At 35.0% G+C, this 27,834-nt stretch overlaps 1 protein-coding gene across 4 annotated transcripts in view; it reads left to right on the forward strand.

Annotated features, from left to right (window-relative positions):
* The window catches only part of zgc:66433 (uncharacterized protein LOC321250 homolog), an 84,649-nt gene that overhangs the window by 15,484 nt on the left and 41,331 nt on the right, over positions 1-27,834 (forward strand). For 2 of the 4 annotated variants that reach the window (XM_056472115.1, XM_056472111.1), the window contains exons 2-3: positions 6,059-6,115; positions 24,449-24,528. In XM_056472115.1, the coding sequence (XP_056328090.1) occupies positions 6,066-6,115; positions 24,449-24,528 (130 nt within the window). In that variant the 5' untranslated portion in view covers positions 6,059-6,065. The remainder of the gene's footprint in view (positions 1-6,058; positions 6,116-24,448; positions 24,529-27,834) is intronic. The other 2 variants (XM_056472114.1, XM_056472113.1) reach the window with 1 other exon arrangement.

Here is a 27,834-nt window from a genome sequence, read left to right on the forward strand (position 1 = left end):
TATTATTCACTACTCGCACTTTTGTGTGAGATGGACAAATCAGATGTAAAGTCTGCTAAAGTAAAAACCTCAAAGGTGTAATTTACCATTAACTTTAAAAATGCTATGTACAATTTTGTAAAATTCCTATTCATGAATAACTGTGTTTAAATGTGATCACTCATTTTGGTAGATTTCACAACCTAATCCAAAAGTACATGCTGAAGGTGGTGTTTAAAAGCTATATTGCGTCTTAAATGGATGTTCACAGAATAAGTCACAGTGTCGTTTTGCTGCTGTCCCATTTAAACAAACTGCCAAGTAATAGAAATAGAGCTTATTGTTAAGGGAGTCAACTAATGGAGAGGATGTTCTTTCTCTTCAGACATAATTTAGGGAATGAGATGGGAATGGTCCCCAATTTAGCTAACGTTGTCAGCTGATTGAGCCAAATGGTGACTGCAGTTGGTTTATTAAACTTGTTAGCGTGGTTTACTCTGGGTTTCTCTCTGCCTTAGGAATTTGCAGAGTAAAATGACCAATTATTGTGTGAACTGCCATTCAAACATTTGGTGCCTATCATTTTTTTTTCTTTCATTCAGAAATGATGCATTAAATTAATCAAAAGTGACATTAAAGACATTCGCAATCTTTCCAACAATTGCGATTTGTCACTAAAAACTTTGAAGGCTGTCAAATGTAATGCCTTGTCATTCCTAAAGTTTGGGGATTTTTGTTGTTGTTGTTGTTGTTGTTGTTGTTGTTGTTGTTGTTGTTGTTGTTTTTTGTTTTTTTGTGATAGTGGTGCCAAATCAATACTTTTGCAGGGCCTAAACATTGCCTGAGCAGATACTTTCAAAAATACCCTCAAAACGGAACCCTCATTTTGGATAACAAACAGCTTTATTGGAGGAATAAACTATTGAAATTGATAAATATTTTCAAAGTTTGAGGTGTATATATATTTACATGACGCGCACCTCTCAAAAAATGTAACTACACGTCACAACGATGCATAGTGCAAGCTTTGTGATTGGTTGGCTTGGCATCCGTGATGAGTGTGGGCATGAGCGTGAGCCCAAGCCTGAGCCCATTGAAGCGAGTGTTTACAAATGTTGAGTCCCGTGAAGGAGCTCCAATTGTAATCTTTTGTTTTGTGTGTAACTTATGATTAAAGTTGTTGCACGTCTGTCGGTTCCCACCTGAGTTTTAGTTACTTGTAGCATTCAGAAAAAACAAAAGACCCATGAAGAAACTTGACACAGAGGAACATAAATACCTACTGCCAGCTAGCGTTTCGTAAGTATTTTTGCAGTGCATCACAAACAGCACACCGAAGTATAAATGCAAAACTGTGCGTAAGCAGGTGCCGTGGGTCACGCCGATCACTAGACACAGAAGTATAAATTAGCCTTGAGCCACCTACTACAATAATTTACACAGAATAACAGTAACAAAACTAATTACAAAGTAGTCGTTAATCGTGGAATGTTGAAGACCATACAGCATTTTCCTATGCTTTTGCAGAAATATTACCATAATTGCCATCTCTGTCAAAATAGGATACCTTTCCTCACTTACCTTTCCTCACTTACAATCGTTGGTGTGACTTGATTTAATTCTGACACTCATTTCCACACATTTTAGTTGTGTCATTTCAACTTATTTGAATTAATTTATTTCAGCTTACTTTAATTATGTATTTCAGCCGTTGAATGGTGATGCAGTGGTGCGGTAGGTAGTGCTGTCGCCTCACAGCAAGAAGGTCGCTGGTTCGAGCATCGGCTGGGTCAGTTGGCATTTCTGTGTGGAGTTTGCATGTTCTCCCTGCGTTCACGTGGGTTTCCTCGGGGTGCTCCGGTTTGAGTGCAAGTGAGTGTGTATGGATGTTTCCCAGAGATGGGTTGTGGCTGGAAGGGCATCCACTGCGTAAAACATGTGCTGGATAAGTTGGTGGTTCATTCCGCTGTGGCGACCCCGAATTAATAAAGGGACTAAGCTAAAAAGAAAATGAATGAATGAATGAATGAATGAATGAATGAATTGTGTAATTTCAACTTATTTTAGCCAAATAAAGTTCATGAGAAAAATACATTTTTGACCATTTAAGTCTAATGACTTTCATTTGAATTACCTTGTGAACACAGTTTACTCTTGTAAAATCAGTTCATTTCAGTTGTTTAATTTGGACAACAAGACTTTTTTATTATTTATTTCAGTTCAAACTGCAACTTGCTTTAATAATTTTAGGAATAATTTTAGGACCGTTATTTCTCACTGAGCAAAGCAACTGTTACGCTTTGTTGTGTAATGCAGAGAAGAAAAATGAACTGCTGATCCAAATACAGCATTTAACCTACATTTAATAAAAGACTATAACTAAAACTAAGATGAGACAAAACAGACAAGGAAACACACGGACATCATGAGAGCAACAAATAAGAAACAACAGACAACGAGAGGGGAACACAAACTGGTATATACAGTATAGTCTTGTTCTAAGTGAGAATGAACCGCAGCTGTGTGTGCGTGCGTGCATGCGCGCATGTATGCAAAATGACCGTCAGCTGAGACAGGAGAGATTGGTGCAAAGCATCCTGGTAGCGGTAGTTCTTGTGGTGTGTGTAACAACAAATAGCATTTTTTCTAAATAAGCTGCCAACACCCAAAGGGCTTTTGCAAGGTGGTAAAACTCAAAGCATCACATGAAACTCTTCTAAATCTTCAAACTAAGTAAAGATTAAACTCTAAAACATCTTTTTATCAACTTTCAACACATTTTGAATGGTTTTTTTTATAAAAAATTCTAAGATTACTTTTATTGTCAACATTTCCCTCTCTTAATTCAGTCCCGTGCAAAGCATGCATACACTCAAAATAAAATGATATTAAAATGAGCTAAAATGAGCTCTTGAGTTTTTTGTGGGGATAACCTAATGTTTTATGTTCAATCCACTAAAATGTGTGAAAACTAATAGGTTAACTTAATTACTTCATGTTGTCCCAACACAAATTGATTGTGTTTAACCCAGCAGTTTTTACAGTGTATCCTCTAACCAGGTAGTTGTACCAACATAATTCCTTCAGGTTGTCCCAACACTAAACAACTAAGTTAACTTAATGACTTACAAATTTAAGTGAACTAAACATAGAACAAATTAATTAAGAAAATAAATGACAAGAATTGTGATTTTTTTTTCAGCTCATTTTAAACTTGTAGTTTGAACAAGCATTAATCTATTTAAATGCCATTTAAATCTAAATGGCATAATAAAACGACTCTGTGCCTGATTTACATTCTCGTCAGATATGTCGTCCACTTCAGCTAATGTCCGGAGAAAGCACTGCTGTCCTTTCAGCCTGAGAGCAGAACATCATTTTGACATTTTCTTTGAGGTGTTTAGCAGATGGTGTGACTTGAGGGAGTCCATCACTACATTAAAGTCGTTGTTGATGTGTGGTTCCCCGTAGAGGAGCTCTGGTCTAACGCAGTATTGCGTAAGACAACTCGCTTTGCCAGGATGTTGAATGATGAGGATTTGTAGTCACATATCTGATCATAATTTTTACAGATTTGTCTAGGCTATCTAATGTCTGCCTGATAGAGCGGCACCAAAAGATTTTATGTTGATTTATCTAATTATAATGGTATATGATTTAATATGTTAGCAGCTGGTAGATTAATTAAAATCGGTAGCTGCTAATTATCTATAACAAAATGTAATGATACAGTTTAATGACAGATAATAGTATACAACAGTATATATATCTAGATTTCCACCTTTTTAAATCTATTTTTTTAAATAAATCAACTGATATAAATCAAATTTGTAAATACCTTTTTCATCATCTAGTGCACATTCACAAGTACATCTTTAAAAACACAAATACCTTAAATAACAAATCTTAAAATCAATATCCACTTTTAATGCTTTACATTATTATACTTTAATGCCAAATATTTTTTACTGCTTGTTTAAACAAATTGTTTAAAATAAGCTAAAACAACACAATTCTTGAGGGTTTTTTGCGACAACTTAATTGTTTTATGTTCAATCAGCTTAAAATTGTAAAAGTAAGTTAACTTATTTGATTTGCATTAGGATGAGGTGAAGGGATTTTGTGGAACCCAGCATTTTTACAGTGTGTGTAGGATTTAAAATGATTGATTTGATTAGATTTTTGATTATAATTTTAATATCGACTATGTCTGCACAATATATTGTTTCATCATTGATATCGCAATGTGCGGATTCGCAATAGTCACATGGCAAAGACGTGCAATGTCCAGTCTGACCAGGAGCTACTGAATTGTATTTAATCACTGCATTTATATGGACTTTATAAGATTTATGCAAAATCGTTTCTTACTTAGAATTTTAGTCTTGTTTCTAGTCCAAATATCTACGTTTCATAGCAAAAATAAGATTATTTCACTTGGTCCACTGGTAGATAATTTCCCTAAAACAAGCAAAATCTCTTAATTTTCACTTATTTTTTGTGACGGTGAAGACTAAATAATATTTGTACTTGGTGTAGGATTTTTTTATATATATATCTGGACTAGAAACAAGACAAAACAAATTAAGAAAAGTTTTTTTTTGCATTGTAATTATTCAATTTCTGTACAGGAATACTGTTAGACTCCCCAGAAAACCATCTGAAACAGTATTCATATCGCCAATGTTTATCGCAAAAAAATAAAATATCTCAACAACAATAGTGCAACTTTTAATTACATTTATTTCATATAATATTTAATCATTCTCTCTTTCTCGCTCACTACATAAACCAGTGCTTCCCACACATAGACTTCACCTGGGTTGGGCTGCCCAGGTGTGTTGATGGCTGCCGAAGTATATTTGGTGACGTTTATTCTTTTACACTTTTTTTGTATTCGCCCAATAGCCAAATATCCTTGATCGATTACCTAGGGGAAAATCTCCTCTCCCCTACACATTGTTTGTGCGTAAGACAATCTCACATGTTCTGCAGAGATCCACAGATACGTGCCTTTTTTGGACTTAAAATGCATCTGTCCGAGGTTTCTCTCCTAAAATGTCCGGGATTCGGCTTATGGTTTCACTTATAAGCGGCTGTCATTTTTATTTTAAGCCTGATTTACTTTGTACACAGCCGCAAGACACATTGTATAATCAATACTTTGATCTAAACGATTCAGATAAACTTTTCTATTCGCTCAGAGAAGATGAATTACATCTAAACAGGCTGCGAAATATATGCACACCATTAGAAAATAGTTATTTACAGTAACACACCGTTATTTAAATAATCTTGTAATTGTTATACTTTTTAGAGATTTTTATAGATGTTTTAATTTCTTTATTTATTTCTCATTTGCTGTATATTTCTTTAATTTGATGATGTTCATTTATTGCATATTTTATACATATCTAACATGCTTTGGCAATGCTGTACAAAATACCAGCAGCAGATTATACCTGTCAGTGGGTGCACATGGCTTCTCAATAGAATAAAAGTAAAACAAATAGTGGATTTCCTTTTTTAATTCAACAGTCCTTAAAAAAAATTCAACCCATTGAAAAGAAACAGTGTATAATAAATAAAAATGATATTAAAAATCACTTTTTTATTGTATATAGGTAATATGTGGTAATATGTAGGATATGTGCCTTGGGAAAAAGGTGTGTTTCAGTCCGGCAACCACCGCAAGTATATTTCATACCCGTGGGAAGCACTGCAAACATACCCCCAATTGACTACAGAAAATGTGCACTGTTCACCCAAGGTTCATCAGGACCATAATCTTAAAGTATCATCCTGGATAAATAATCAGTTTAGGTCAACATTTTTATATGTTAATCTAATTCACACTATGCATTTAATATATTTAGTTCAACAAAAGCAATGTGCGTGTGAATGCATTTCATTTCTCTGTTCTCATGTTCTCTAAAATCAAAATGTATGAGTCTAACACATCTAGCATGCTGACTATGCTAATGTCTTCTGCTTTAACACTTCTCTTCACTAACTCTCACTCTCTGTCTCTCTCTCTGTCTCTCTTCTTCCTCCCTTTCTCCCCCTCTTCATCCAAAAGTTAAGACATGAAGCGTCGGACGTCATCACAGAACCCTGGCGTTGGAGGCAGTCCAAGGTCAGTTCATTAGTCCCTGTAGAGCTCTGAACGCTGCTATCATAGCCATGTAACGATAAAGGAGACACTATTTAGCCAGAAAGTTGCATTTGGAAAAGAAGCCAGTTTAGTTTGCTTGAAATACATATATTTTGAGTGCGCAATAGCTCACTCAAAATGTAAATTCTGTCATCATTTACTTGTTCCCATGCAATTACAAACCAGTATGACTTTCTTTCATCCTTGAAAGGCAAATACGATGTTTTGCATCCATGTACATGGCTGAGCTTTACTAATAGCTTTATAAAAGTATCAAAAAAGCAACTCACAAATTATAGCACCTATACTCTTGGGCTGGGTCATTTGTCATGTGTATTTTATTAGTATTGCCGGCTCTAGTAAACCTCTAGCACATGCTTTCAGATGGAGCAGCATTTACTATAGCACTGACAAGCTAAATAAAATTGTGCTCAGACTTTATCAAAATTGGGCGATAATGAAACTGAGATAATTTTGTGATAATTAAAGTTGTTTGCTTACCTTCTTGGTGAGCTCTGTGTGGTAAATGCTGCTATCATATATAATAGCATGTTTTTACTTCAAACTCACTTGATAAATTCTGTTGAGTGTTTAAAATAAATCATTTTGTGGGATGATTACCTAGTTGGGTTTTTGTTAATCATGTAGTAGTTGTAATCAAAAAAGTAGTTGTAAAGCTTCTGTTTATTTTGTAACACTGTGGAGATTTCTTTGTGGGTATTTGTGGTTTCCACTGAGTGGTATGGTACAGTTCGGTTTGGCACGCTTTTATGGCCGTTTCCATTGCAAAGGGTACCTAGCACAACAGAAGGGTACCAAAAGGCAGAGCAAGACGTGCAGCTGAACACTATTGGTTTACAGAGATACGTCACTAGCTCGTGCAACAAGCCAGAATGAAAACAATGGAACCAACATGTTTTAAATACACAGCCGAGACATTACAGCGTAATAATATATCCATATAATAACCAGCTATGGTCGACCTGTGCTCAAACAAACCTTGTCGTCGTGTTGATGAACAGCCACAAAACCAAGAAGAACAGAATCTACCCTGTGCCCTGTAGTTGCTTACAAGGCCATCTAAAGTGCGAGCGGTTTCGCTTTCTCGCTTGCACTCGCCGCTCATCTATATTTGAAGTAAGAAACTTCTTGAGCTGATGACAATAACTTACGTGTGATTATTGAAGTGCTTCTGACATTCGATCCTGTCAGAACTGGACAAACGCAAAAGTGACGCGCGAAAAAACGAAAAAATAAAGGAGCAAATGATTCTTTCAGCAACCTAAAACGCGAACAAACTGCCATGTTTAATTATTATCATCACCTTTTGGACTATTATGAACTCGGAGTAACGGAATTACTCTCTAACAGAGGCCACATGTGCTGGCGAAGATTAAAGATACAGATACCCCTGTAAGGGTCTGTATGTGTTCATATATGTTGCATTTATTTATTTATTTATTTTATACAATTGCAGGTATTACAGTAGGCTATTTTTATCATTGATCTGCAGCTATAATCAAATCATGTTCATAGAAAGGTTAGTAATGAACATTTATACACCAGTATATATGCATATAAAGCATCTGTTTTGTGTTGACTGAAACTTCCTGTCGTACACCATGCCCACCAAATGAGTAGCAATGGTACCCTTTTAGCAGTGGAAACGCAAGCCTGATAAAGGTAAGCTTTGATTAACAGTGTTTGCTATTTCAGGAGTCATACAGTAGCTTCAAATAAGGAATGCACTGCAATTTGTGCTCAAAACATTCATATTTCCTATATTGCTATTTTTTTTTTTTATTGTGGTGAGAGGTATTTTGACAAACTGTATTTAGAAAAAGAGCTAAATTGTCATTAGTGTTTTGATGTATGAAACAGTTTATGCAGAAGTGGCTATGAGATAAGCAGCTTTCTGTTGGTCAGACATGTGACTTGCACGACCACTGACTTGTTACCCATTACAGAATCTGCATTTTGTGATCTTTCACATGAAATTACTTCATTTCATCAAAGAAAATGCACCCATGCCCACAGCTTAAAGAGATTGTTCACCCAAAAATGAAAATGTACTCATTATTTACTCACCCTCAAGTGGGTAATTGGTAGCCTTTGACATTCATAGTAGGAAAAGAAATACTGTAGAAATAGGTGGTGAACTATTCTTTTACTGATGGCAAAATTTTGATAATTTAGCCCTTTAACAACCCTGCCATTGGTCAGACTAATAGAAAGTTCGTCCCAAACTCATGCCTGTTGTCTGAGTCAGAGATACTGGCTTGAGCTGGTTGATATGTTGAAACAAACCGAGCAGTTTTGATAGCAAAAGTGCTCAAACCTTTTTTTTTTTTAAACTATTTTTCATTGAACAATACAACATTGCATAAAGTACAATGAAGTGTGTAAAAAAATCTATTTCTGGCTTCTTTAATAGCTGTAAATGCATATAAAAAAGAAACCCCTTTAGGACATGCAAAATAATAAAGAAAAAATGTATAATGATAAAAAAATCAAAAGCAATAAAAGAAAAAAGGGCAACACGATAAATAATGTGCATAAAGAAAGGAGGAGTGACCTTTTTCATAACAGTACGGCTCGTTAAAGGCATGACAGGAGTCCAAAAAAGTGCGTAAACATTTAAAGAGATATTTCACCCAAAATTGAAAATTCTGTCATCGAATTACTCACCTTTCACATGTCACAAACATATTTGAATTTCTTTATTCTGTTGTACACAATGTAAGATGGGGCTCGGTGGTTAGCACTGTCACCTCACAGCAAGAAGGTCGCTGGTTCAAGTCCCGGCTGGGTCAGTTGTCAATTCTGTGTGAAGTTTGCAAGTTCTTCCTGTGTTGGCGTGGGTTTCCTCCGGCAGCTCTGGTTTCCCCCACAGTCCAAAGACATGCAGAATAAACTAAATTGGCTGTAGTGTATGTGTGTGAATGTGAGAGTGTATGGATGTTTTCCAGTACTGGGTTGAAGCTGAAAAGGCATCTGCTGTGTAAAACATATGCTGGATAAGTTGGCGGTTCATTCCACTGTTGCGACCCCTGATGAAAAAAGGGAATAAGCCGAGCAAAAATGAATGAACAATGTAAGATATTTTTGAGAATGTTAGAAAACGGTCACCATTGACTTCCACAGTATTTGTTTTCCTTCTATAGAAGTCAATGGTTACACTAAAAAAAAAATGATTCAAAGATTATTCTTTGGATTTACAACATTTTTTTAGGGTAAGTGGTGCAAACAATTTATTTGGGCTGAATTTAAACAAACAAATTAGGTTAAACAAACATTACTAAATTTAATTTTTTGGTTTAAATTCAACCCATATAAATTGCAACTATTTGGCCGACATGTTTTTTTCGGTTTCTAAAAATCTTCAAAATACAATATTTTGTGTCAACATAGAAAAGAAACTCTTTGTAAAGGTTTTGAAGCACTTGAGGGTGAATAAATAGTGAGTATATTTTAATTTTGGTGTTAACTATCCTATCAAGAGCAATAAGCCTATTTTTGCTCTGCTATAGGTATTTAATAAACCAAAAATATTATTTACTAAGTATTCTTTATCTGCTGGGGTCAGTGGCAGTTCTTTGTTGTAAAGTTTCTTTCCTTTGTCACCTTCGAAACAAAAGCTAGTGCTATTTTGTTGTATTTGTACTTATTAATATACTAACAAAGACTAATACTAATAATTGATACTAATCTACAATAATAAATACTGTTCAATACAATATATATAGCATGGTTGGATCGATAGACGATGCCATCGTCCATTACGGATGGCCGATAAACATCTCTTGCTGAGCCGACATCGCGATCCTCCACCCCGCCTCCATCGCGGCAGCAACCTGTTCGCAAGAAACACACACACAGGCATGCGCTGCAGCATACACATACATTTTGGCTCCAGGCAGTCACGTCGGACAGTTTATCGAGGATGTACCACTGGATTGCATCTCACTATAGTTGTTAAGCATGATATTTAATTAATCCGCCGCCTATGACCACGATGCCAAATTGGCCTACATCGCCCAACCCTATATAGATGGATGGATAGATAGACAGACAGACAGACAGAAAGAGACAGACAACAACCGGCTGGATCTACATTATCCCTTACATAATGCAGTTGAAAATCTGCTTGGAACTACTTTAGTTGTGCAGTTCCCTGAAAACAATGGCACACCGTAGAATGTTCAACAGCCAATCAGAATCAAGCATTCAACCTGATCAACCACTGTTGCATTTCTCAAACAAAATCTTTCAAGTATACTTTTGTAAAAAAGCGAATGATTATGCTAATAAAACTGCCCGAAACAATTATTTATCACCTAACTGTTTTATAGGAGACTTACAGATGATCATAATGGTATCATACGACTCGCATGACTTTCATAATCACCCTTTGGCAATGTGACTCTGTCTATGCATTCATTATTCCTCTGAATATCTGTATCATCTGTGCTTTATGCTGTGTGTTTATGCTTTAGCCATGACTGTTCTTTGTATGTGTGGTTTTTCTCATCTCGTTCTTTCATATGCCAACATAAGCTATCTGTGAATCACTCGTCTGTGAATCTGTGAAGCAGACTTTATATGTACTTCCCCCGAGATAGACAGAGGAAATGAAGGAGCGCTATCTGATGACATCGAGTACGGGTCATGCATGTGCTCTGATGTCACTCCAGCCCCTCGAACCATTAGAACAAATCTGCGCATGTTAAACATCACAGAGTGTGTAAGAAACTGCAAATCTGGTCTGTGTTAAGCAGTTGAGGACTGATAGTACTTGCATGCAGTGGTAAGGAAAATTGAATCTCGTTTAACATTAGTTGACTGTCGTTATCTGGTCTCATGATTTTCAGTACGCAGTTAAATGGAGTACTTAAACCACATAACTGAAACTAGATGTTTACTTTTTATGAAAATATCAATGTACTTGTCTGTGCAGAAGTTCCAAATTCAGTTAACTCAAAGTTTATTTAATTTGAGAGTATGCTGTTATTATTATTCTATATTATGCTATTAATGATCATTTATGTGAATGTATTTGTATCTCAAAAAGCTTCTTGCAGATATTTGATACTTAAAATGCTTTTATCACTAAAGAGGATCAAAAAAATGAGTAAGAGAGACCAAAGCATGTTGATTGTGCTTAAATTTGGATGAACTTAGCAAATTTGGAAAACTTGTAGTTTTGCTGTTGGATGTGAATATGACTGATATTTGGCTCAACTGCATTGCGTCTTTGATAAGCATGTGTTTGGCAGACATGTTGAAAGTGTGAGCTGGATGAAAATCACTGATGACTTGAGTTTTTGACATGGTGATTCTGCTCTCCTGGATGTACTTTAGTACATTGTTCCTTTTGAAAAGTTTTGCAGAAAAATTATTATTATAATTTTCTGGACTGTACAAACAACAGTGTCACTTCAGTGTTATTTTTTTAAATGTTGAAAACAAAACAATATTTGTATTGTAGGCAAATAAGCACACAAAAAATGGATCGAATAAATCTTTATTTAAAACCAAGCAGCAACCTCCCGCTCTCCCTCGTGAAGCTAATTCGGAAGTAAGCTAAACTGCAATTCATCGAAATTCCTCTAGTCCTGCCGTTATAATGGAGCAAATTTCTATTGAGCCCACTATTAAAATGGCCAACTTTCAAGATGAAAAAAAAAAAATGTTTACAGCCTGGTACAAAGAAAGATTTTGTTTCATATAGCTAATATATAGCTTTATGACAGAACTGTCAGGGGGGTGAATTTTTTTCTAAGACCTGTAATGCACTCCAGAATCTAACTGATTGATTAGCTGTAAGCTCTAGAACAGTCATCTGAAATGTTGTCATACAGTGTTATGCTTGGGTTTCCTAAATAGCCTTGCATTTACTAACACAGACTATATTTGAGGTATTTGGAAGTAATTCACCTATTTTTCTTGTAGAAAAAAACGTCATAAAAACAATGTTTAGTGGCTCAATGTGTTACAACAATGTTTTTAAAAGACTTAACACTTTATTGACATAGTGTACAACCAACCACATGTGGTCAGAACACAAAACGAGTTGCAGGTAATGAAGTATTAAGTGTTTCTCCGAAAGAAAAGACAGTTTAAGCAAAATGCTAGTAGGCGTCTGTAGCTCCGCTCACGCTCCACCTATTTGCCCTTATTTGGTTACCCCCGGTTAGAGCGATGACTCACTAACAAATTGGTGGCGGTTGGCCACGCCCACCTATAGCTTCTTTTACGTTCTTCAGAAACCTATGGGTGACGTCACGGATACTACGTCTATATCTTTTACAGTCTATGTTTAAAACAAATATTGCTCCAATATACAAAAATACCAGGAATATACATGATAAAAATGGTGGGTTTCAACCCAGTGTTGGGTAAAATATGGACCAACCTAGCCACTGAGTTAAAATATTCAATTAATATTTTAACCAACTCTAACCCAGTAGTTTTACCTAACTTTGGGTTAAAACTACCCATGTTTTTTATTCGTAATTGATACTGCTGAAAACCCAAAAATGTTTTGGCTAAATTAGCTGATAACCACTGGTGATACAGACTTCAATTTGTTTTGTAACTTGTCCAGTCTAGAGCTGAAATGGTTAGTTGAAGACAATATATATAAAAAAATAGCTGTTAACATTTTTGCTGACAAATATTTGTTGTATATAAGTTAGGGCGGCACAACATATTGTTTCATCATTGATATTGCAATGTTTGTGTCCGCAAGTCACATCGCAGGATATGCAATGTTATGTTGGGATTATAATCATTCAACAATTGAGAATACAGGACATTTGTTGCAATGTATAGCCATAACAGAGTGAAACTCTACCATTTGCATGTGTTTTAAAGGCATTTCAAGAAAGTGTAAAGCATTCGGGCACAATAACGAAAAACATTTGTAACTTTAATGAAAAGAAATTTTACTGAATTAATAATACAATGAAGACTATACAGTGTTATTTAACATTACATTATTGCTTTTCTCTATCTGATTACTGTTTGACCATTAAGAACTTTTTTTTACTTGTTTCTTTGCTCCATTGTAGTTATTTTGCAATTGTATTTTTTATACGTGATTCACGCTCTTACAAAATCAACCCAACCAATCCAAATAAATGATTTTTTTTTTTTACAAATTCAAGCCATATGGTGAAATTGTATTTATATCGCAATATACATCACAGCAAAACAAAATATCGCAATGTCAGATTTTTCCAATATCGTGCAGGTCTAATATACTGTAAATGGTGATTCTTTTTTGGGGGGGTATAAACATAGATTCACAACAGAAGGTAAAGCGGTTAAGAAAGCATCTAAAACTAGCAATGCAGATATTTGCATGAGCTCTTCAGCTAGTCCACTCATGCGATGTTTATTTCTGAAGCACCTTAATGCAATAGATTGCTTTTAAGCAAGCAGCTTTGCAATATTAAAGTCACCATTAGCCAGAAGTTGCTGAGACTGTTATTTTAGTATGTTGGAGTATTTCCATCTGAAATGGAATATTGAGCAGGGGGCAGCGATTTCTTTTTGTCTATAATTTTTTTTATATACAAGCAGTATAAGGAGCGTGTTTAATATTATTGTTGCTGAAGCCGTCAAACTGACGTTAACAGAGAAGGACCGCCACTCCAAACATTGAAGCCAATGGAAGCCAGACTTTGATTGAAGTTTGATTGAATGTAAAAATATTTCACAAGTGCAGTTTAACAAAGTTATTTTTTTAAACATGACGTGTTGCTTGAATTTAACAGAAATCGACTTGCTGAGAAAAACATGAACTTGCATGAACCTGCTTATAATGTTACTCTTACAGGAAGTGGATGGTGTGATGAGTTGAATACAGGAAGTGGGACAGGAGAGGGTGGTAGTGATGACAGAATGCCAGATGTGTTGGGTTACCTCGGTGTATGGATAAATAAGAGGATAGGTTAAAAAAAATAATAATTATACCACTTAGGGGTGGCCGATATTTTACTGTTTGCATGTACCAATAAAAACTCTTCCCGCAAAAATAGTCAGTCTTCTTGATTTACAGTTCTGTATGAACCTGTTTACAAGCATGTTTACTGACATACTCCAAAATAAGGCTGGGCAATTTGGCCTAAAATCTAAATCCTGATTAATTGAACATTTTAATTTGATTGCGATTAATAAACGATTATTTTATTTATTTATTTATTTATTTATTTATTTATTTTGCCCTCATAATTCACTAACAGGTTTTGTACAGTAAATATGCTTACATATTACAAGTGGGAGATTTTTGAATGAATGGTGCATTAATTGATTTTGTTTAAAATAATCGAGAAAGCACACCCTATACTATCTCATACATTCATTCATTCATTTTCTTTTCGGCTTAGTCTCTTTATTAATCAGGGTTGCCACAGCGGAATGAACCGCCCTTTCTACTGTCTATGATTATCTATTGAACATCAACGATGAACAACTGAAAGACGAGCAGTTACTTTTTTCTTACAAACAAGTGAAAATAAATAACTTGCACTTTTGGAAACAAAGTAAATTATATTCAATATTTTTTCATATTAAAAGTAGAAAATAAGCAGTATATCTTCTAAAAATAAACTCTTGCAGATGCTGTAAATAAAATTTGAAACAGTGCATTTTTGCATCTTTTGTAAGCAAATGTTTTAATTTAAACAATAATTTTAGTGTAATGTAAAATTTGCCATCTCTGGCGCAGCTTTGTCAATGTAGTGCGAAGTAACACAATAGTTACCATCAAAGCATGGTCACGTGACTCCATACGCGATAAGGTAAGTAATTGAAAAAAATCGACCTGGTAAAATTGGATCGATTATTGGTTCGGAGTGTCGATTTTGATTACTTTTCTATTAATCACCCAGCCCTACTCCAAATTCACTTTATAACATCAGTCGCATAGATATGCAATGCTGAGTTGGGATTATATCTGAGTCACAGTTCAGAACACGATATTTCTGGAATTATTGCAGCGTTTCACCATAATGAAGTAAAATAGTATCATTTGCATGTTTTTAAGGACTGAGAGAGATTTAAGTAGTCAGGCACTAGACATTTTACCAATTGGAAGTTTAATAAAGAATAATTGTATTCAATTATTTATACATCTCAAACATGTCATCGTAATTTTAACATTTACAAAACCTAACCCAATAAGTAAGTTTATTGAAGCAAAAGTCAAAGTTAATGGTTGGCTAATAGCGGGAAGTGCATTATATCACAATATATATCGCTTGTCAGATTTTTCCAATATCGTCCATTTAAAATGACTTCTTTTTGTGACCCAGAAGGGATTTTGTATCACAGAATTGTTTTTAGTATACATTGATAAAGACTGGGTCAATTAGTTTTGTAATATAAATATATTTTATTGTTAGAAAAATACCCAGGACTGCTTGCTTTGAAGAACACCAATTAACTATATATTTCCACAGTCAATTTTTTTATTGTCTTAATATTTGATCAGTTTATTTTTTCTCTGAGATAATAGTTGTTGTCTTCATTTCTGTAATGCATATGTAAAGTTTAAATGCATGTCGATGACCTCTGGCTTTCAGTATGAATGGAAAAGATATTATATTATTGAATATATGTGTTCTCAACAGTCTGTTTTGTTAATGTAATTTTAAAAATAAGTGGGATCATTTCTCTAGTGGATACATATGAATTATGGTCATTGCTTTTTGTTGCAAAACAAGAAATTTTTGTGATATAGTTTTAAGTCCATATCTCCTATCCCTAATACCACTCCATGTGCAATATTGTACAGTTGGTTTAAAAGTCTGTTTTAACTGAAACTATGCTGCATGTGAATTATAACACATCTTTGTATAGACAAAAAACTAAAATAATAGTGATGTTAAATTAATCTGCATACAGCATTAGCCATGTTTCCATCCAAGTTATTCATTGTAGTTTATTTGTTCGTCTTAATGTATTTTTGTTATTTGTATGTCATCCAGTATACCATATCGTGCATAAAAAATGTGGACGGAGCTACTGTAATCAACAGGAAAGTAAAGTGCTCAAGCAATCATATATCTTGCACTTATTAAACTGGGATAATCCTTGTCGAACTGATGCATGTCAAACCAGGCTACAAATTGCCTCCGCATCCTGTTTGGCTGTTTCTCCAGCCTGAAGCTTCAGCCGCCTATCGCTGATACTGTTTGAAAGTTTCCTCCTTGAGAGCTGGAGTCGTTCCAGAGGAGAGTCTGATCCAGGATTAGGCTGTAGCCGCTCATAAGTATGAATGCTGAGGTCTCGGCTGGTCTGGAGTCTGTTTTGGGCTGCTAGTATCAGCAAGTCTGCTGCTTCAGATACGGTGGATCCACTGGAGTGACTCGGCTCCACTGTTGTAATCTAAATGAGTCAGCAATGGCTTATCACTAACGCCTCCTGTTTGTCCTTGGGTGTTACGAACCCTCTGCCATGGGTGTAGACACTCTTCTGATGGACTCTGTAAACAAAGAAAGAAATGCCAACATGTTGAGTGTAAAGAAAAACATGCTGCATCCCACTTGCAAAGGAAAAAAGGTTTGAATGGATGGATGTGTATTGATTTTTGATGTAAAATGTTGGTGATGAAATCTGATAACTCTTATTAAGGTTTTAAATTAAAACATAATTACATAGCATTAAGTTGTTTAAGCATAATATTTATAAACATAATTAAATAACATTAAGTTATTTAAGCATAATATTTATAAACATAATTAAGTGACATTATTAAAGCATAATATTTATAAACATAATTAAATAACATGAAGTTGTTTAAGCATAATATTTATAAACATAATTAAATAACATTAATTTATTTCAGCATAATATTTATAAATATGTTCACAATAAAAATACAACTTTGAAATTACAGCATATTAGTAAGTTATACCGAAATAACAGAAGTCTTTTCACCATTTGTACAGCAAATGTGAGAATTGTTAAGACTCAATATAGAAAAATAAAGTAGATAGAAAATAAAGTCAGAAATTATCATTGTTGGAAGGAAACATTAAGGGCTCTATTTTAACGATATAGGTGCAAAGTCTAAAGCGCATGGCGCAAAAGCATGAAGGACATGTCTGAGTCCACTTTTGCTATTTTAAGCATGGAAATGTACGCTTTGCACTGCAGCACATGGTCTAACAGGGTTGTGCTTTTTCTCTTAATGAGTTATGGTTTGTTTTGAGCATAATGTGCATTAAACCACTCAGAGTCTCATCTCCCTCTTTAAGAGTCAGTTGTGTCGCATTATGGTTTATTTGCTATTTACATGGCGGACTTTGTAAGTGAAAACTGAATGCTTCACTAGCGATAAAACAGTTAAACAGACCAACTGCAGCACAAGGATAGAGAACGACCCCTCCTCCATTCGGCCTTGTTACTTTTTCATTACTTTTACTCTTTACTTCACTTTCGTGGATAAGGAAACTGTGTTGTACGCACTCCACTGAAGACATTTATTAGCCTACATATTTAATTTTGTTTGTTAAATGCAAAGACTTGTTTCAAAACTATTTCTAAATTCAGTTCTAATTTCCAGCAAATGAATAAATTAACAATAATAACGAAGTATGGTCAAAAAACGTTCACTTATAAAGTCCACCATGTAAATAGCAAATGCGCCATGGCGTGTGCAGTTGTTGTATTGGTCCTTAGTCTTCTGACCAATTCAGTTAATGGTGGATGACATACAGAGGCGCAAAAATGGGGTATGCAGTATATGCAGTGCATAGGGGCGCCGCACATGGGGGGGCGCCATTGTGCCAAAACTATTTTTGAAATGAGCCTTTTTAAAAGTTTCAAATAATATTGAATAAATAAATATATTTGGTAAAAAAAAGTTTATTTGGCATTTTATACGAGTTTAATATTGTATTTTATTAAATAAAAATAATATAATACCACCCCTCCCCCTCCGTAGACCAGTTGATTAATCCGTTATTCAGTTACAGTCACTTGTTTAAAATGGAGAGAAGAATGAAGAGGAGTGGTGCCCAAAATAGAAAACGAAAAAAAGAACATGTAAAACAATGCCTTAAAATGAAATCTGCTATGTCAAATTGGATAATCAGAGATTGGTAAGCTTATACTATTATTAACATACTATTATTCACCTTCTGTTTTTGGGAAATAGTTCATAAATCATAACCGCCACCTAGCCTGGGCTTTACCCAGGGCCGGAGAGAGCTGAACTGGCGCTTTAGGCGAACGGCGATCACGCCGCCCTCAACCCGTAATGTTAAGTGAAAAAGAAAGTTACCGGTTCGCGAGGACCGGGGTGTTCGCTGACGCCGCCTATTCACCTTATTCTCCGGGTACGAGCGGGCGCAGCCATTTGAATCATTTTGGCTCGAAACTTCCGCTCTCATTCACTTCCATTCATTTTTTAACGTTAAAAACAGCTCGTTTTGCTGCTTGGTGTTGCAAACTGATATTTTCTTATTATATTATTCTACTTTGTCTGTATTGTCATGCAAACACTTGTTTGTGGAGTAAGTAGTTTGACCGTTTTCTGCCGTTTATTATTCCTAGTCATTTCTCCCATAGGCGGCTGAATCGGAAGTTCTAAAACAATTGTAAAAACGCGCGCAATGCAGAAGGCATTGTAGAATAAGGTCAATACTGTAGGTCGCCTCTATAGACGCGCCGTTCCTGCTTTTACCAAACGTAAGAGCAGAGGAGGTGGTTTTGTCCAGGCAGGGGGACAATGATGCACGATCACACCGTGGCTGCGTCCGAAATCGCATACTTCCATCCACTAAAGTATGTAAAAACAGTATAATTCGATGGGCTAAATACATATACCTGGCGTAAGTCCATTTGACTTTACGGTAGACGTTTGATAGTCGCAAATAACTTTTTTTTGTGAAGCATATAACTGACAAGCATACTGGGTTATATGTAAAAGTCATAAAAATCAATCAATAAAAAATACATTACATATGGGGAGATCCATCATATTTAAATAATTAGATTGTACAGATTATTTTATTATTATTATTAGAAAGGTTTTATGGCCTTCTTGTATCTTGTAATTGAGGTCAAATAATTATAAAATATTTTAAAATCTTTACAGAAAAAAATAAAGGAGGAAGTTATAGACATTACTTTAACCTGTATGTGAAATTTCCCAAGAACAATTATCAACTTCAGAGCAATATTGAGTGTATTATAGCCAGTTTTACAGTTAAAAAAAGAAACATGCATTCGTTATTTTGTAAAATGAATTAAAAAGCAACCCTGAAACCTGTTTACAAAAATCATCAGAAAATGTACAAGTACAAAATAGATGTAAAAGACTTTCAGGCTCAGTGTTACAAAAAGAACATTTGTCTTTAAAAATTTAATACATATATTGCAGGGGTAGAACCTGTGTAAAAAATTACACAGACAGAACACTTATCTATGGACTTCTTTTATTTTTGTTTGTATTGTGTGTGTTTAGATGTGTGGTCTTGGTTAGCCCTGCATCCTCACAAATTTTGTTATACGTAAACTCTTAGGGGGTGGGGGCGCAAAACTTGATCCCGCATACCCCTCAGTAAATGTGCAGTTGCGCCCCTGATGACATACAGCTGTTGTTTTGGATGCACTCCATTTGGGCAGCATTGTTCATGATTAATATCAGTTTTTGAACATACATGGTACAGATTGCTTATTTTAAAGGACATGGAATGTTTATTTAGAGCTTTTGTTTTGTCACGTCTAGGCTTGTGCCGGTATTCGGTAATGCGATAAATCACGGTAATGAATATGCACGATATTGTTATCGCGGGCACTTCAAAATACCGTGAAAAATAATAGATCCGAATTTATATTCTTAGAACGCACCTTAGCTTATTTTCCATCAACCGCTTGAAGAAACACTGCGTATATGCTGCGCAGAACTGATGCGCACTCTGGTGTAAACAATCCCCACATGTAGAAGCACTGTGCGCGCGCCGCCGCTGCCACTGCACTATAATCCTCACACGAAAAAGAAGCATGGCGGAAGGAGGAACGCTGCCGACAATTTATCCCCCTTCAGCTTATTTTCCATCAACCGCTTGAAGAAACACTGCGTATATGCTGCGCAGAACTGATGCGCACTCTGATGTAAACAATCCCCGCATGTAGAAGCACTGTGGCACACAGTGCACGCCGCCGCTGCCACCGCTCACTAATCCTCACACGAAGCATGGAGGAAAGAGGAACGCTGCCGACAATTTATCCCCCTTCAAAAAAAAAGGTTTGGAAATATTTTGGGTTCCAAAAAAATGCAGAGGGATTGCTGATCGAAGACGGTTTCTCTTTGCACATTCACTTTGATATAATTGCTCAAGTTTACTGTTATATTGTGTATTGTTTTATTTATATTTATTTGTATTTAAATGTTTAAAGTACTTTTAGTTAATTAAAAAGTTATTAAAGGTACTAAGTTGATGAAACTGAAGTTTTTTGTGTTTTTTTTACCTGTTTCTCTAGTAAAATTACAATATCGTGATAATACCGTATACCGTGATAAAAGCTCAATCAATTAATCGCAGCATGAAAATGTGATACCGGCACATGCCTAGTCACGTCTCTATTCTCACTCGCTTCTAGCTCGCTTTAAACTCACTGTTGGTCCTTTCAAAAAACATGATTCTTTTTCTTGACATTGTTGTAAGGTTTCAAAGAGCGGGAAAGTAAATAAACGGCAGGGAGAAAGGAAGCAGCTCAAAGCATTTTATGTCTTTTTCCATGCTCAAGGCCGGGACGAAAGCGTTTTTAGTCAATTTAATGTGAATGGACAACTTTTGGTAAATGATTGATAATGTTGTGGACATGGAGCAATTTTTAGACAAAAACGCTGTTCTTAGTTTTATCTGATTGGTGTAGACATGTCAAATTATTATTATTTGTTTTAGATTTTATTTGACTTTGAGAATTTTTTTGTAAGGTTTAATGAAGGAAACGTTTATAAAATGTTTAAACATAGTGGGAATAAGGAGGTCCTTTGTGTATAGTAATAGTTTAGCTGTAGAATTGTCACTTTCAAAGCCAATAGATTTCTGTTGGTCAGTGTGACCGATTAGTGTGACCAACATCAGGGGAAACCTTTTTGAGAGGTCGGAGACAGTACTGTAGCTAATACTGTAGCTTATGTGAATTTTTTAAGAAAAATGCTTTGCCTTTGTTTTCCTGACTTAAATTTTTTATTTTAAATTTACAGTTTATGTTAAAAACATACAGTACTTGATATAGCTGTCTTGATTTTTTTTGTACAGTATTTACATTTTTACAAGTCCCTTTAGAGTTAAACAGTTGTTGTTGTTTTTTTTCTTTTTAAATGGATCGTTTTCCCCCAAAATTTAAATTTTCATCATTTACTCGACCTTTACTTGTTCCAAACCGGTTTGTCTTTTTTCCCTCTGTTGAACACAAAAGAAGATATTTTGAAGAAAGCTGGAAACCTGTAACCATTTACAACATTGACATAGTATTTGTTTTTCCTTTCATGGAAGTTAATAATTACAGGTAGCTGATATTAAATTATATATATATATATATATATATATATATATAGCTAATGAATCAAAGAAACATTGACTTTCATCGTTTATTTGCCTACTTTCATTTAAAATTTGGGTTGGGTGCAATAGTACACCACCTTTTTTTTTAGGACTACACCACTGGTCTACACCTACCCCAACCCTAATCTGAACCACGCAGTAACCTATTGCGTTTTATTGATGTCTTGTACACCAACCCTAAACCCAGCCTACTTGTGGTGAAGTCACTCCCACCTGGAGGTCTCCGGGCTGCAGTGATACCTACTTTTTGCCTATATTCAAAATTATCCTAAAGTCCGAGTGACATTTATTTCAGCATGTTGATGTATTTTCTACTAAAATGGAATATTGTGTAGTGGCGGGGCTTTTTTGCACATCATTCTCTCATGGCAAAATAACTATAAGTGAGGCATGGTTAAAAATATTATGGCTGAAGCCGTCAAACTGGCGTCAACAGTGAAGGGCCACCACTCTAAACATGGAAGAAAATCGTTTTACCCAAACAAACATTTTTTTCAGTGGATTAACTTGCACGGATTAATTGTTTACCTAATGAATAACAATATGCGCCAGCAAAATAAACATAAACATGTACATATTAATTTCACACAAACTTTAAATCTCCATGTTAGACTGCGGCGAGCAGAACTGCAGGGGTTTCATTGGTTGATGAAAATGAGGTTTAGTTTGTGTAACAGGCCAGCTAGTGAGGATCTGTGAGAGTAAATTTTACACTCTTAGCCTCAAGGGGCACACTGACTAGCAGCTTTCTCTGGATGCCTTGCTCTTTAGGGATCTTGTTAGTGCACATGCATCCCATGCTAGAAACACTGTTTTTTTTTTCTCAGAGCAGGATGAAATCAACAATGTCATATTAGTTTGGAACTGCATGACGGTGAATAAACAACAGAATTGCATGTCTTTGGTGACTGTTAGGGCAACACAGTGTGGAGTTCACTGTGTGGAGTTTCCCTGTGTTCGCATGGGTTTCCTCCTGGTGCTCCTCACAATCCAAAAACATACGCTATAGGTGAATTGGGTAAAGTTTGTGAGTGTGTGTGTGAATGAGTATGTATGGGTGTTTTCCAGTACTGGGTTGCGGCTCGAAGGACATCCGCTGTGTAAAAAATATGCTGGAATAGTGGCGGGTTTATTCCACTGTAACGACACTTGATAAATAAAGGACTAAGCCGAAGGAGAATGAATGAATGAATGAATGGTTTAGATTTTTTCTTCCACCCTAGCTCTCATAAACGGCACAATCAACAAATCATTTAAAGAAGCACCTCGATGTTTTGGATTTTTACAGTTTAATTGTTCAAGAATCACATGAAAAAATATTTAAATAATGTAAATATTATAGTATTTTACCACAGTGTTGTCATTATGCTGTATATATTACAGTATTTACAGTACAAAACTTTGTTAATGAATGCTACAGCATGCTGTAGTATTAACTAGTAAACTGACAAACTGTTATAAATACCGTAATCCACTTTAGATGTTACTATAGTAAACAGTGGTTTATTGTAGTATTATATATAGTTATATATAAACATTAGTACACTATTGGGCAATTTGTTTATATTATTGAAGTAATTGTATTCCTACAGAAACTAAGGAATTACAACAACGGATTAATTCAGGTACTTTACCATTTGATGTATTACAAAAAGTTAAGTATTATTTGCTCTTTACAATCAAATTACTATAGTGCTTAGGCCAAAAATACTATTTGACAGCAAAAATACACTCACTTTATTAGGTATACCTTACTAGGTAATATACTGGGTTGGACCCCATTTTGCCTTCAGAACTGCCTTAATCCTTCGTGCCATAGATTCAACAAGGTACTGGAAATATTCCTCAGAGATTTTGGTCCATATTGACATGATAGCATCACACAGTTGCTTCAAATTTGTCGGCTGCACGTCCATGATGCGAATCTCCCTTTCCACCACATCCCAAAGGTGCTCTATTGGATTGAGTCTGGTGACTGTGGAGGCCATTTGAGTACAGTGAACTCATTGTCATGTTCAAGAATCCAGTCTGAGATGATTCGCGCTTTGGCTCCTTATCCTGCTGGAAGTAGTCATCAGAAGATGGGTACGCTGTGGTCATAAAGGGATGAACGTTTGCGCCCATAAAACTGCCGCTCACTGGATATATTCTTTTTTTTTCTGACTATTCTCTGTAAACCCTAGAGATGGTTGTGCGTGAAAATCCCAGTAGATCAACAGAGTTGCTGCCATGTGATTGGCTGATTAGAAATTTGTGTTAACGAGCAGTTAGACTGGTATACCTAATAAAGTGGCCGGTGAGTGTATATGATGAATCCATATATGCATGAAACTGAATCAGCAAAACCTTTAAACAATGTATATAATGACTTCTTATACTTTTATGTGTATGTAATTTAGCTAAAATATAATTACACATTTCATTTTTGAGTCAAAATATATTAAATGTTTTTTTTGTTTTGGTTTTTAGGTCCAATCACATCTAAAGCCTGAATGGTTTTCTAATGGCCGTACGAGAATAAATCTCCCCCTAAACATTTTAGTACCATTTTAATGGTATCAACGGTGTACCAATTTATCTGGCTAATCTAAACAAAATGAGCTCATTTCATTAACATCCCTAAATATGACATAAATATGAGTTGTAAAGAATTTTTATATGCATTACCTTAAGTTCGTTAGATATGCTTTTTTCCTAATATACAACCTTTTTTCCCCCTTAACAGTGATTGTGACATCATGGCCTCAGGATCTCCAGACGTCACAGCCACTAATGAACCATCAGAAGCTGCAGAAGAGTGTTCAGGTAATCCTTAAATCAGTGTTTTAGCATCTATGACCCCCAAAAAATATTCATCTCACTCTGTCATACATCTTTCACCAAATATAGATGACACATGACAAATTAGCACACTCTGTACTCAATGAAGAGATATAAGATGCTAATCCTCACTGACAGGAAGTCGTGTAGCACATAGACAAAGCCAACATTTGTTTCTCCCATGCTAGCATGCTTTCCTCTGTCCGACATTTGACCTTTCTCTCCAGTTTAATGTGGGAAGAGGAAGCCTGGACTGCTAGAGTCAGATCCTGAAGCGCAGACGGCCGACTAGCGTGGGCATGTGGATTAGCCATTTCCTAGCAAAACAGGGTGCTTGCAGGGCGATGATAATCTCCTCTATCGGATTGTGAGTCTCTGTAAATCCATCAAATTAGAGACAGGTTAAGGTGTGTTTGCCAAGTGTTAATCTTGTACGTATTTATTTCAGGATGCTGATAATTGCACACCTTAATTACATTCATGATCGTTAGCCTCACCGTTGGGTGCTGTTAGTTACAACGTAATTACTGTAACTCAATAAAATTGATTTTACACTGAAAAAGTAAAGGAAGGGATTACTTTTCATTTTTAGGTCATTTAATTACAGTTACTTAAAGTGTACTGGGCTAAAATAATGTAAATAAGCTCAACAGTTATAAATCAATTCAGAGAAGCAAAGTAATTATAATGTTTTACTATACAAATATATTTAGCAAATAGTTCTTTTTTTTACCTAAAGAAGGTTTCATTTATCCAAATGATTGCACATGCTTAAGAAACAATGACCTGAGTAAGAAATTAATGACAGTATGATAAAACATGGTGTCATACATGGAGTCGGTTGTTCTTTGAGCTAAAAGATTTTGTTTTAATCAAATTTAAACAAGAAAGAGTTTAATTTTTATTGTATATGCATTGAGATTTATATGGATTTTAATTATTGAGCAAAAAAAATAAATGATTTAGTGTGTAATCAAGGTGCTTTTTAGATATAGTAATTAGAAAATTCATTTAAATACAATTTTAATTATGTAATTATTAATTATTTACTTTTTAAATAACTTACCCAACACTGGTTAGCTTACACTTAAATAAAAATGTCTAAATAATCTAGCTACAGAATAATACATTTTTAATGTCTAAAAAAAATCATTCAATAAGAATTCTTTAATGTTAAAGTAGTTTATTATTGATGATGCAATAAAAAATAGGCTAAATATGACTAAAATGGAACAACCAACCAACCAATCCAGTAACCCATTAGCATCCATCTGTTCATCCATAAGTCAATCCAGCCAGCCAACCAATCATCCATTAATCTAACCAACCATTCAACCAACCATCCCACCATCCATCCACCCACCCATCCATCCATCTATCCATCTATCCATCCATGCAATCATCAACACATCTATACATTCATCCATCCGGCCGACCAACCAACAAAACAAACAGCCTACCTACTGTGCCACTATCCAAAACAATCCATCCACTGTGTCAGTCTGTCAGTCCATCCAACTAATCAACAAACCAACCCATCCACTTTTACTGTAAATCGGTTCCTTTAAAATGCTAATATAGCATAGACTTCAATAGGTAATTTTTAAATTTTGAGTATTTGTATTGTTACTAATCTAAAATACCTTAAGAATTTGTTACTGTGGTCTAAAAATCTTATAAATTAGTTAACCAAAATAGATTATTTACGATCATTTATGTTTTATTAATTAACCTTTCCTGTTGTTTGTGTTATTACCAGAGATGCACATACTTTGTACTTTATTGCCATTATTTAAAAAAAACACAAAAAAAGAATATCGATACTGACAGCTATCACCCTGAAAAACAAAATAGTTATTGCTGGAATTATAACTATTATTTATTTAAAGTGATTTTATGATTGTTGATCCAAACAAAGAGGGTGGATTTTACTGACTCTGAATCAGTTAACAAATACAGCTCATTCAGATTCATGCACTCAGTAAACTTACTGTAAGCAACATTATTAAACCTTGCTTTTATTTTATTGCACTTTACATGCCAGTATGAGTATTTTTTAAATTATTTTTATTAAACATATACAATAGGTGTATAATGTTCAGTAAGATCATGTAATATTAATTATGCTGCACTTTATGACTGTTTGCTCATTGGCACATGGCACAGTCGATCTTTGAGCATAGAAAAACAATCAAGTCTCTGCTACGAGGGAGAGACTTGAACGGAAAACATGAGTCATGGAAGTAAAAGGTTTGTATGGTTCATTTAAAAGATTCATTCCAAAATACAAATAACATGTAGTTCAGATCCTGATGAAAGGACATATCTGTAATATATTAATATTAGTCATTCTTTTATACTAATTTGATTATTAATTATTTTACAGTTATTTCAAGTTGATTGGACAAAACCTGTAATGTACTAGCACAAACAATTGTATTGTTCGTCCCTGAAATAAAACCACGGCATAAACAATGCAAAGCTTTTTCCTGAGCCACGTTGCGTTTAATGTGGCCACATTTAAACAAACTGAGGCTCTGTTCTTAGAAGGCGATATTTAGCCTCCCATACTGTGTAATCAAATAACCGAGCATTGACTGCTTTATAAGAGACAGTGAGATCTCTTTCTGTGTGTGTTGTTTACTGGCTTTAGATGGGCCGCAGCTGGAGACTGTAGGCTTTGCCAGTAGAGCAGCATCATGTGACTTTCCTCAAGTCAAGAGAAGACTAGTACACAAAGCCTGGAGTCTTCATCCAGAGTCCTCAAAGACTGTGTGGGTAGTAGTAAATTCAGGCTTTAAATCGTTTTATTATCTAGTAAGTCTTTATGAGACTTCCTAGAAAAGCAATTTTAAAAAATCATTCAAATATGCAAAAAACCACTAGAACAGTGTTCTATTTGTTGCTGACTTGTGTACAATATTATCTAAAATGTTCTGAAGAATGTTTGATTTCAGAGAAATAAGCAATTTTAACTAGTAGACCATGTCTTCATGCTAATGACCATTGTTGTACTAGTTACTGAAAAATAGTAACTAGTTACAATTACTTCATTCAAAAAGTCAAAAACTCAATTACTTTATCGATTACTTACACCAAAAAGTAATGCATTACTGTTAAAAGTAATTTAAGATTTACTGTTCTGAAGAATATTTTTAATGCTCCCATAAATTCCCTTACAGTCCATCCAGAAAGTATTCATGGCACTTCACTTTTTTTTTACTTTTTTTATGTTACAGCCTTATTCCAAAATGGATTAAAATAATTTATTTCCTCAAAATTCTACACACA

The sequence above is a fragment of the Danio aesculapii genome, chromosome 14 (assembly GCF_903798145.1).
Source record: "Danio aesculapii chromosome 14, fDanAes4.1, whole genome shotgun sequence".
Lineage (NCBI taxonomy): Eukaryota > Metazoa > Chordata > Actinopteri > Cypriniformes > Danionidae > Danio > Danio aesculapii.